General features: G+C 38.8%; 1 protein-coding gene across 1 annotated transcript; it reads right to left on the reverse strand.

Moving 5' to 3' along the window:
• Positions 1 to 1215: 1215 nt before the first annotated feature.
• Positions 1216 to 9829, reverse strand: C1H2orf80 (chromosome 1 C2orf80 homolog). The gene is made up of 8 exons (XM_060754997.2): positions 9672 to 9829; positions 9066 to 9141; positions 8667 to 8748; positions 6815 to 6897; positions 5184 to 5271; positions 3544 to 3621; positions 2115 to 2202; positions 1216 to 1359 (listed from the first exon to the last, which is right to left on the reverse strand). The coding sequence occupies exons 2-8, from the start codon at positions 9104 to 9106 to the stop codon at positions 1283 to 1285; spliced, it is 537 nt and encodes a 178-aa protein (XP_060610980.2). The 5' UTR covers positions 9107 to 9141; positions 9672 to 9829; the 3' UTR covers positions 1216 to 1282.
• Between the last annotated feature and the right edge of the window lie 1262 nt (positions 9830 to 11091).

The raw sequence follows: 11091 nt of genomic DNA on the forward strand, positions 1-11091 counted from the left end.
CACGTATGAGTTCTGCATCCATATATGGTTTAGCACGTCTGGAGAAGCCAGGGGTTTCCAAAGGTGTATATAGGCTACAATGCCAGCAGGTGATCAGGTCTGCTGTGGGGGAGTGAGGAGTCTGACAAAGAAAGAGAGAGATTGGGGCAGAGAGTGGGCATTATCATACCTAGCTGTTGCATCACAACAATGCATTACATGTGGTTATCTCATAGCACTTTCTTCTTTGAATGACCCATTGGTGGGCACAGTGTCACTGTGGCCATCTTATTCCTTCCTCAGTGATTCAGTGTTCAGATGGGGAAGATAAGCATGCTTAACCCTTCTTAACCCCCTCTTTGGATTTATTTTGTTTGCTGTTATATCATAATCTTGAAATATGTCCTACCATTGTATCATAGCGCTGTAAGAGTTAAGATTTAAAAAACAGATTAACCTATAATGAAGTGAAGAATGAGATAGGATACAGAAGTCAGTAATGATACCATGAATGCCAATTCAAAAAATTGAGAGGATCAACAATCGGCTATTCTCACAAGATTGGATAACTTGACATAAAGCAGTGTGATAAGGCCAATGAGAAGGGGAGAGCCTGCCTACCTTTCGCCTTAGTCCCATCCACCACTGATGTGTCCTTAATATCAGTGTACTGACCCACAATAAGTTATGCACAAGGAATGTTTCTGGGGGGAAAACATATCAGTTTGTTGCAGTATAAAAAGAAATAGAATTTTGATGCAAACAGATTTATTTTAGCATGAGTTTTTGTGGATTCACATCCTTGCATTGAGAAGAAAGCCATCTGCAGTCAAAATGGTAACAACTAACATGCAGGTTTCTTTCATGGTATTCCTTATTTTTATCAGTGAGGAAGTCCTTTTAACCCCACGAAATGCCAATGGTTTGAAAAAGAAATAATGGAAGAGCATCTACTTCAAACAATTTATCTACAAGGAGCTTTGGAAATCAGATTGTGCAAAAAGTTGAAATAGAGCTGAACAGCCATAGGAGTTCCTGAAAACAGAGGGAAAGACCAAAGAAGTACCCATAAATTGATTCCTTTACAACAGCAAAGTCTATTGTTACAGGAGACACAATCTTTCCAGCTGCAAAAGTCTGCACTCTTATGTATGGCAACCTAGCCACAAAGCCAATTCTTTGTTTAGACTAGCCAACCAGAGGAGGACGAGGAGCAAAGTTTTTTGACATTTCAAAAAAAAAAAAAAAAAGTGCTGCCCTCTTCAAGGTGCTGCTCTCTTACAAGTAAATTTCTTGCTTCTTGTCAGTTGATATTCTTTCTTTTTACTAAATTGTTGGTAGTGGCATTTTGGTTTGCTGCTGCCTTGCGAAACTTGACACCTTGGAAAAAAGAACAGAGGATCATCCCAGGTTGAATGATATATTTTGCCAAGATTTAATATGCTCTCTCTAGAAATCTCTAGTTCATTTTATGGTCAACTGGATGTCCTAAAGATTCTTATTGTAATCACATTAATTAATGAGTTTTTCTTTTCAATTCAGTTTAAGTGGAAAGTTAACAGCTCCCAAAGTGCAAGTTAACATCTCCCAGCTTGTGATCCCGTTATTTTATCAGTTTTACACTTACCTATTTATGCAATGCTTGTGACACAAAATAAATAATAAAAACACCTCCCAAACAATGGATGTCCCCAGGCAGCAAAAGTCAGGCTTTGCAGCTGCAAGGCTACTCAACGCTAGTCAAGCTGGCTAACTGCAACATTCACACTTGCTTCAAACAGACAAGAGTTCTTTCTCCCACCTGGACATTCCCCAAGATATATATACACCCACTTGCCCCATTTCCAACAGATTCTGAACAAACCTTTGAGGATGCCTACCCTAGATATGGGTGAAACATCCGGAAAGAATGCTACTGGAACATGGCCATACAACCCAAAAAAATAACAGCCATGAAAGCCTTCAACAACACATATATTTTGAATTTTCCCTTTGCCTGGGAGAGAAAATTACCAATAAGGGAAACTATAGTAAGTGGACATTTGCTGGAGGGCATAACTGGAGTAGCAAGTCAAGTTTTCAGAGTCAGACTTTGCCCACAGGAGCCTTTGTGAGAAGAGAGATCATGTACTTACTCTGCTTCCTTGCATGTTCTGCAGCTTGGGGGGCTGTCAACATAGCAAAAGGGTGCAGCGAGAGATTGCAAGGGTGAATCCGGTGACCCTGGAGGTTAAATGAAAGCACACATAAACTAATATATTTCTTTTGACATAAATAGGTTGATCGTATACTCTTAGTAGGGTAGGAAGGAAATAAGTACTTATACATATATATTGAGCATGGAGAAGAAAAGAACAAAATCTCCGCTCGGGACTCCCAGAAGGTCAATTACACAAACACAGAATGCTTAATAGGTATGGCCAGTTGTATCCTTTTGTGCCCGCTATGAATGTACAGTGAGATAAAATAAGCCAATTGTGTCGGAATTCAAAAGCAAATTCAGGAAGCCATCCCCCACAAACAAACTAACTTCTGAGAGGGCAAAAAAAGAATTACAAATGCATTTATAATTTGTCAAACATGGTATGGTAAAATAATACTATGGCAATTTATATGCTTTGTGATATTACCTTTCTTTTATTAAGTCATGGGGAGCATTTTAGTATATTGTGAGAGGTACTATTTCTACCAAAAGCAGAGTTTGTAAAACAAAAAAAATTCTTCTGGATCAGGAGGATGTTGGGAGCTAACATCCGAAACAACAAAATTATTATTTATTATTTACAGTATTTATGTTCCGCCCTTCTCACCCCACAGAGGACTTAGGGCGGATTACAATGTACACATACATAGCAAACATTCAATGCCATAGACACACAACACATATAGACAGACAGTCAGAGGCTATTTAACATTCCAGTTTTCTGGCCACCAGGGGAGCTGTTGCTGCATCGTCCATCTGAGACACTGATGAAGTACTTTCCGCGTTCCCCGCATGCTTTTTGCTGGAGATTTTTTATGGCCTCATAAATTTGTTAAATTAGCCTCTTCACACATAGGTGGTACCTAAATTTCCTACTTGACAGATGCAACTGTCTTTCGGGTTGCAAAGGTTGAAAACAAGCTACACAATTGACCAGAAGCTCACTCTGGACTGGGCTGGCTTCCAATTCCTTCGGTCAGTAGTGATCTTAATACAGCTGATAGCCAGCCAGCTGCGCCACAATCCCAGTGCAAAAAAGAAGTAAAATCTTGTCAAAAGCATAGAGACTAGGCTTTCTATTAAAATCTCATTTTATTTGCCTACTTACCCATCTCTGAGTTCATATCGTCTTTGAATAATCGCCAATCGGCAGTTCTTTTGGGTTTCACTGGTATTCTTGATATTAACTGTGTCAGTTTATCCATATCCATAATTTCCATGACTGATTAACCAATGCTGCTTTCAGAAATGACTTTAAGACATACAACAACAACTATGATGGCCTTAGAAATTGAGAGTCAGTTTGTCACAAGTGGTCTAATAATAATACAGTTATAGTTTAATAAAAATGTGTAGCTTACTTTTGCAGAATTTCGCCAGTGTGTTGCAGAAGGCCCCGTGTTATATATAGCAATGACATCTTCAATCGGAATGCTATTCTGTGGAGATTGGTTAACTTTGGTTATGAAAAGCTTTCTTTTTTCTATAAAACTTGTGCTAACTTCTCTATGTTGTATTCATTTATACTGTGTTTACCTGTTTTCATGAACTTAAACACTAAGGTGTCATTAGCTCTTACAGTTAGAAATAAACACAGAAAAAAACATTATTTCCCTTACAGGCTGATCAAAATAATTGTCATCAGCTCTATCAGTAGAAGGAAAATAATTGCAAGTTAAGAAAAACATTCATACACAATTAATCAACCATTTCCAGAGGATGAAACAGGGGACTAAAAAGTAGAAACAATTAGAACATTTTGATTCTACAGTCTGACTGTAAGTCCAGGGATCATATGTACCTGATTATCTGGGCACAGTTAAAAAAACTGCATGCACTTGTTATGGAAAGAATCTAAAGTTGACCAAAAACTGATTCATAACCCCTTTAGTACTAATGTTGGAGAGTGGTCCCTGGTCAAGTGGCCTCTGGTCATAAAAGGTTGGGAACCACTGCTTTAGAGGAATCAAAGTTATTAAGTTACATATTGAAATAGAGGGCTATTTCAGAGAAAGTCATGTAGAATAACTTTAATCAAGCAATACATTGGAACCTCTACTTAAGAGCACCCCAACTCAAGAGCATTTTGAGTTACCAGCTGTCATTCAGCCCAGATTTCACTTTGACAAAAGATCAGCATTTTGAGTTAAGAGCTAGTGCTAGAGGAAGTACTAGCACCAGAGGACCGGGCTGTAGGGCTTCAAGGGAGCAGCCTCTGTGCCTCGTGCTCTTGTCTGCTTTGGGAGATTGCCGTCTTCTTTGCTCTTCTCCGCTTTGAGGGACTTTGGGTTAGTCGATTTTGTGTGGTTTTTATTCCTGCTATGTTTGGCTTCATGAAGAGAGGGAAGGAGAGAGCAAGGGAGGGAGGCTGGAATGAGTCCAGTATGAAGAAAATGATGCTTCTACCTCTTCACTTTGTACTTTGTGCTTCCTTGTCACAACTGTGTGCTTCTACCATTTTAAAGTCAATCTTTCTTTTTCATTGTTCCATGTAAATGTGCATTTAATATATTATTTGTTATTTATAAAGTACATTTTCTTATTTAAAAATATTTCACAAAAATGCAGGGTGAACGGGTTGATAGCATTTCAGTGGGAAAATCTGCTTTGAGATAAGAACATTTAGAATTAAGAGCTCAGTCGCAGAACAAATTAAACTCTTAAATCAAGGTATCTATATAAAATAGGACCTTTTTAAGAAGAATGAGGAGGAGGATATTCATGAACAGAGTTAATTAAAACCTCAGTTTTATAAAGATTATACAAATATCAAATAATACTGCCCCATTTGTACAAGATAGGTCATTCTGAATGTCATTCAGAAGTTTTTGTCACCTTATCAATGTACTATTTGCAAGGGAATGTGGAGAACATCATTAAATGCACCTTAACATGTCACTGGAAGGAATCACACATTTTCCTGGAAGGAACATTTTATGTATATTTAAGCCCTAAAAGTCATCACCCATACGAACACTCTACATACTGTAAATCCCCATACCATTAGCATCCCAGCATACGATGACAAAATCATAGCTTCTCTCTTGATTCGGTTGGGATAGATATATCGGCCATATAGTTGTACTTTCCTGTCCATGTTGTATCAGGGAGAAAAATTGAGAAAATTAGATTGATGTACCACACAAATATTAAGCAATCCGTTTTGTGTTCTTCCTATCTATGAGCCAACTGATGATAAACAAACCAAAGCTCACATTCTACATAGGCCAAAGAAACCCGATTTAACATTAAAAAAAATACAAATGCTAGAGCTGTGACCTTTGTTCCAAAATGTCGTGGTTTTGTTATAGAAATGTATGTATTCTATTATAAATGTATATTTGACACCATTAATATAAAATACTATAGGGTACAGAGCAATCCCTTCAAAAGCCTCCATATTTTTATGTTTCCAAATTATATGAGGAATATTTGGCAAACTATTTTAGCCAGAAGTTCAGATTCATAGAGCCACAGAAGCTGGAAGGCACCACCAAGGTCATCTGGTCCAAACGCTTGCCATGTAGGAACACACAATTAAAGCACTCACGAAAGATGCCCATCCAACTTCTTTTTGAAGACCTCCAAAGTCCATGTATTCTGATGTACCCATCAGCTCAACACTGATTGTATTTCCATTGGGTATAGGGCTACCTCAAGGATTGTATTTTTCTGTATGAACTAACCTAGATTTTGAAATCTTTGGAGAATAGAGCTTCTCTTCGCAAAACCATCAATATTTGGGGGAAATCATGAAATACTACTTCCTTTGTGGCTCTCAGCCTCTGGAATTCGCTCTCTATAGAAGTGAGAATGGGGATGCATCTACACTGTAGAATCAATGCAGTTTGACACCACTTTAACCTAAATGGCCCAATGCTTTGGAATCTTGGGATATGTAATTTTGTATTTAAAAAATCTGCCAAACACGTCTACGTGCCTTACCAAACTACAAATTTAAGAATTATTTGGAAGCAGCCAAAGTGGTTAAAGTAGCATAATGGTGCTATAATTGCCTAGCATAAAGCATGCCTAAGAGTTGGGGACAAAACAGGAGATAAATCTCCCATCATCATATTTATTTATTTATTTATTTACTTTATTTCTATACCGATTTTCTCAGCCCTCAGGCGACTCAAAGCGGTGAACAACATCAATACAAAACATCACGAGACAAGTATAGGGCAATTAAAAACAATTGTAACATAAATCATTAAACATCCGTATAACAGTCATTAGCGCCTCAACAGTAAAATCATATATACGAGTATGTGTGTGTGTATGTGTGTGAATACATGATGCACCACGTACTGCTATAGAATACATGTACCAGACTGATATTTGCTCATTTTTACTGAACTGAAGTTAGAGTGATGCTGACATTCAGAAATTTTAGAATCTACAAAAACATTCAAAGCTCCAACCACAACAACTCAGAGCTAAAAGCAATAGGTTCTCATTCAGGGTGCCATTTTGGGATAGGGAGCCAGCGTGGGGTACTTGCTGGACCAGGACACAGAAAGTTCAAATCTCTGCCTGGCCATGGAAACTCACTGGGTCTTACACTACTACTACTACTACTACTACTACTACTACTAATAATAATAATAATAGATGTCTCCTTCCACTTACATTTTTTCTTTCCCCTGGGACATGGTGGCTTCTGCATCATTGAGCCAAGGCAAAGCAACATTTACTGCCAAATCATAGTGAGCCTGGAAAAACAAAGCACAATATGAAGTCAGCCAACATGATCTCTTTGCAACACAAATTGGCCTAGTTCAGGCATGTGTTGTGCAGCTGTATAAAATCCACATTGAACTGGGTTATATGACAGTGTGGACTCAGATAATCCAGTTCAAAGCACATATTTTGGGTTATCTGCCTTGATATCCTGGGTTATATGGTTTTGTGTAAGGGCCCTTAGTGTGCTGCATGAACGTAACACAAAACTTATGAGTATGTGAAATAAGCAATGAATCATATTTTTTAAAAAATAAATGAATAGTTTTCATAAGATATGTTGTTCATCATACATTTCATTATTATAATAATGTATATTTGTGTCCATATCTTTTCTAAGAGGTTGTTTTAACCTCCGATTTTCTAATAAAACTGAATTACTGTGTTGAAAAATGATGCATACCTAAAGGGTGCGTCACTAACATGGAATGTTTGGAAAGCTCTGGATTGAGAAGACTTCATGACTAACCTCAATTGTTATGTGGCTCAAAATGTGGGGTAGCTCACAAAGAACTAACATTCCTTATTGAATTCATGTGGTTCCTGACATGTTAGGTACCTATGGAATACTAGGCTCATTTTTTCAGATTTTTGTCCATCTATGGAGCTAATGTCCATCTGAACATTAGGAAGAACTTCCTGACTGTGAGAGCTGTTCAGCAGTGGAACTCTCTGCCCCGGAGTGTGATGGAGGCTCCTTCTTTGGAAGCTTTTAAGCAGAGGCTGGATGGCCATTTGTCAGGGGTGATTTGAATGCAATATTCCTGCTTCTTGGCAGGGGGTTGGACTGGATGGCCCATGAGGTCTCTTCCAACTCTTTGATTCTATGATTCTAAGTACCTGGGAAATTGACCTTTTACTATACTGCTAAGAACTTCTCTCCATGTTTACTTATTTTCAGTGCATGAAGGCACCATATCATGTCTTGGAAGTTAAGCAGAGTTAGGTCTAGTTAATACTTGGATATGGAACTGCTAAAGAATACTAAGTGCTATAGGCTATGTTTCAGAGGAAAGGAGTGGCAAACCACTCCTTGATATCCTGGGTTATATGGTTTTGTGTAAGGGCCCTTAGTGTGCTGCATGAACGTAACACAAAACTTATGAGTATGTGAAATAAGCAAGTATGAGTATTCCTTGCTTAAGAACAATAATAATTGTGCATTGTAATTGCTTATCGGTAATTTATGGATAATGTGTTAAGTCAGTTGTTATATGTTGTATGGAACCACTGCTGTTTCTACTGTTTTTACTGTTTGTGAACCGCTGTGAGTCGCCTTCGGGCTTGAGATACAGCGGTATATAAGCAAAGTAAATAAATAAATAATAAATAAGAACATATTGGGGAATTTATGGGGTTGTCATAAATTGACAGCTGACTCGCAGGCACATAAACACATATGTAGTTGTAAGTGCTGCCTTTGATGATAGTCCCTGTATCCAGTGAACATCGGGGATCATCAAAGAGTCAATACACTGAGAAGCCCATGTGTCCTTGCTGAGCAGGGCATATCACGTTGTTTGGGCTTCAATTATACAAAATTCCCGAAGAGTGTCTAATTGGTACGGGCAGGAGATAGGGCTGCCAAGTGTTAACTGAGCTCTCCTATTGTCTCATCCCCTTTTGGTAACTAATAGCAACATCAAGTCTCCTTAATTTTGGCTCAAAACAGGATTTTTCCAGATTTGCAGTAATCTCTAAAAAAAACCTGTGAGGCTGGAAGAAGAAAGTAGGAGCTTACCAAGTCATCAAGAAAAGTAGTCTGCTGCTTTCCTTGTGCATCAAATGCATTTTCCCGAAGTCTAACGCCAATGTAATCTCCCCTGCAACAAACAGTAGGTCAACTCTCAGTTATCGAGTGCATTGTTATTTATTTATGTTCATTGGGCAGGAAGAAAAGAAGAGACATGTGAGATCATAGCAGTGGCCTATTTGTCTCTTATTCCCTTCCCACAACGGCCAACCAGATACTTATCGGAAGCCCAAAAGCAGGATAAAATCACAAGACCACCCATTCCCTCGATTCCTCAAAGCCCGGGACTGAGAGGTGCCTCCTTTGACAATATGTGGTCAAAGATATAGCATGAAGCTATTAGCTATCATTCTTTAGAATAGGAAACAGATGACTGACAATACTTACAAAAGTTTTTCAATTTCTTTTTTCAGTTGTTTTCTTTCCATGGATATATTTTCTTTCCAGGTACCAAATCTGACAACTGGAAAGATCAAGATTAGTAAATACTAAAAAACAAACGATGGTGAGCAAAATGCAACCTACCCACAAATAAGTTTTTCTGTTTCCCAGATTTTACCCTAGACACCACAATCTCCTGTGACCAAAAACACTCAATCACTATCCTTGGGGTCCTCTTGACACACTCCAAAAATCAGAATTGCATCTTGAAATAGACTTCTAGTCACTTCCCATTGTGATTTTTGGCCAGGGTTGAAGCTCCATTCACTACAGTTGTCAATTTTTGAATTAGCAACCAATAACAGCAGTACTTGGTGATGAAAAGGCAAACATGTCATTAATTGGTGTTATAAAACCCCACCTTTACCATGCTATCATCTGAGGCTTTTGCTATATAAGAATAGAGCAAAATGTAATCAAAGAGGAAATAGAAAAAAACTTGTTTTGTAATAGCCGTGAGTGTAAAAGCCATATGAATTCGCATCTCAAACATAATAAGTAAGTTGTCTTTCTCCATAAAATACAAAAAATAAATAAAAATAAATTAATTACCTCTTTTGCCCTTTCTGCTGAATAGTAGTTTTAAAATATTCGAGTTCTGGAATTCGTCTGGCTTAATATTGTTAGCGACACATCCAGTCCAGATGAGACCTTTCTCTTCTTTCTGTGCCTTTGCAGGAATGAATTTCTTGGTCAAGGAAACCAAGAGAATAAAGCATCTGTTGGTTGCTTAGAAACACAATACTGCTGAGCCTAAATTTTAAGGGGGAAAAATGGCAAGCTTGCCCGGAGAAGCCGAGAGCTCCTTTTACATGCCGAGGCATTGGATTTCACCTCTAAATGGTTTACCTGAAACACTGACAGTCGGTTGAAAGACGAGAGAGGAGCTCTGTTCTGCCAAAGACCTCTGCAGATGTTCACGGTTTGTGTCAGAAATCACTTGCATCCAAAGAAAAGGAGATTCCATCTGAACATTAGGAAGACCTTCTTGACTGTGAGAGCTGTTCAGCAGTGGAACTCTCTGCGCTGGAGTGTGGTAGAGGCTCCTTCTTTGGAAGCTGTTTAACAGAGGCTGGCTACCAGTATTAAAAACTCAAATATTACAACAGCAAAACTACAGAGAGTAAACAATCAGGCACATCAAATCACCTCTCAACAAAAGATTCCCCCAGGCATTTCCAAGCCATTAAATGCTAATCAAGGTGGTCAGTTGAAACATTCACACCCAGCTCCAGCAGACAAAAGTCCTTTGTCCCAGCCTGGTCATTCCACAGATATATAAACCCATTTTCCTACTTCCAACAGACTTCACTACCTCTGAGGATGCTTGCCATAGATGCAGGCGAAACATCAGGAGAGAATGCCTCTAGAACATGGCCATATAGCCCGGAAAAACCTACAACAACCCAATAATAATAATATATTGTTGAAGGCTTTCATGGCCGGAATCACTGGGTTGTTGTAGATTTTTTTCGGGCTATATGGTCATGGTCTAGAGGCAATCTCTCCTGACGTTTCGCCTGCATCTATGGCAAGCATCCTCAGAGATAGTGAGGTTTGTTGGAACTAGGGGAAAGGGTTTATATATCTGTGGAATGACCAGGGTGGGACAAAGGACTCTTGTCTGCTGGAGCTAGGTGTGAATGTTTCAACTGACCACCTTGATTACCATATAATGGCCTGACAGTGCTTAGAGCAAACTTTTGTTGAGAGGTGATTAGATGTCCTTGTTTGTTTAATAGTTTAATAATAATAATACTTTGTTTAATAATAATAATAATAGTTTGGTGAGGCATCAGCCCTCTTTGGCAGAGAGAGCTGGAGGCTTGTGATCCCATAACACTGAGCCATGGCAGTGGGAAACCTGCATTGATTCTGCAGTGTAGTAACAACTGTTGGTCCTCCTGGTTTCGGGGACTACAACTCCCAGAAGCCCCTGCCAGCTTGTCCAATAGCCTGGAATTCTGGGAGC

Source organism: Anolis sagrei, chromosome 1 (assembly GCF_037176765.1).
Source record: "Anolis sagrei isolate rAnoSag1 chromosome 1, rAnoSag1.mat, whole genome shotgun sequence".
Taxonomy (NCBI): domain Eukaryota; kingdom Metazoa; phylum Chordata; class Lepidosauria; order Squamata; family Dactyloidae; genus Anolis; species Anolis sagrei.

What these genes read in the sequence shown, in the direction of transcription:
- C1H2orf80 (XM_060754997.2), bottom strand. Translation starts at nt 9,106, where the DNA reads ATGGAAAGAAAACAACTGAAAAAAGAAATTGAAAAACTTTT. An exon ending in AAAGAAATTGAAAAACTTTT is followed by an intron (nt 8,749 to 9,065) that starts GTAAGTATTGTC and finishes TGTTTGTTGCAG; the next exon opens with GGGAGATTACATTGGCGTTA. An exon ending in CTACTTTTCTTGATGACTTG is followed by an intron (nt 6,898 to 8,666) that starts GTAAGCTCCTAC and finishes TTGTTTTTCCAG; the next exon opens with GCTCACTATGATTTGGCAGT.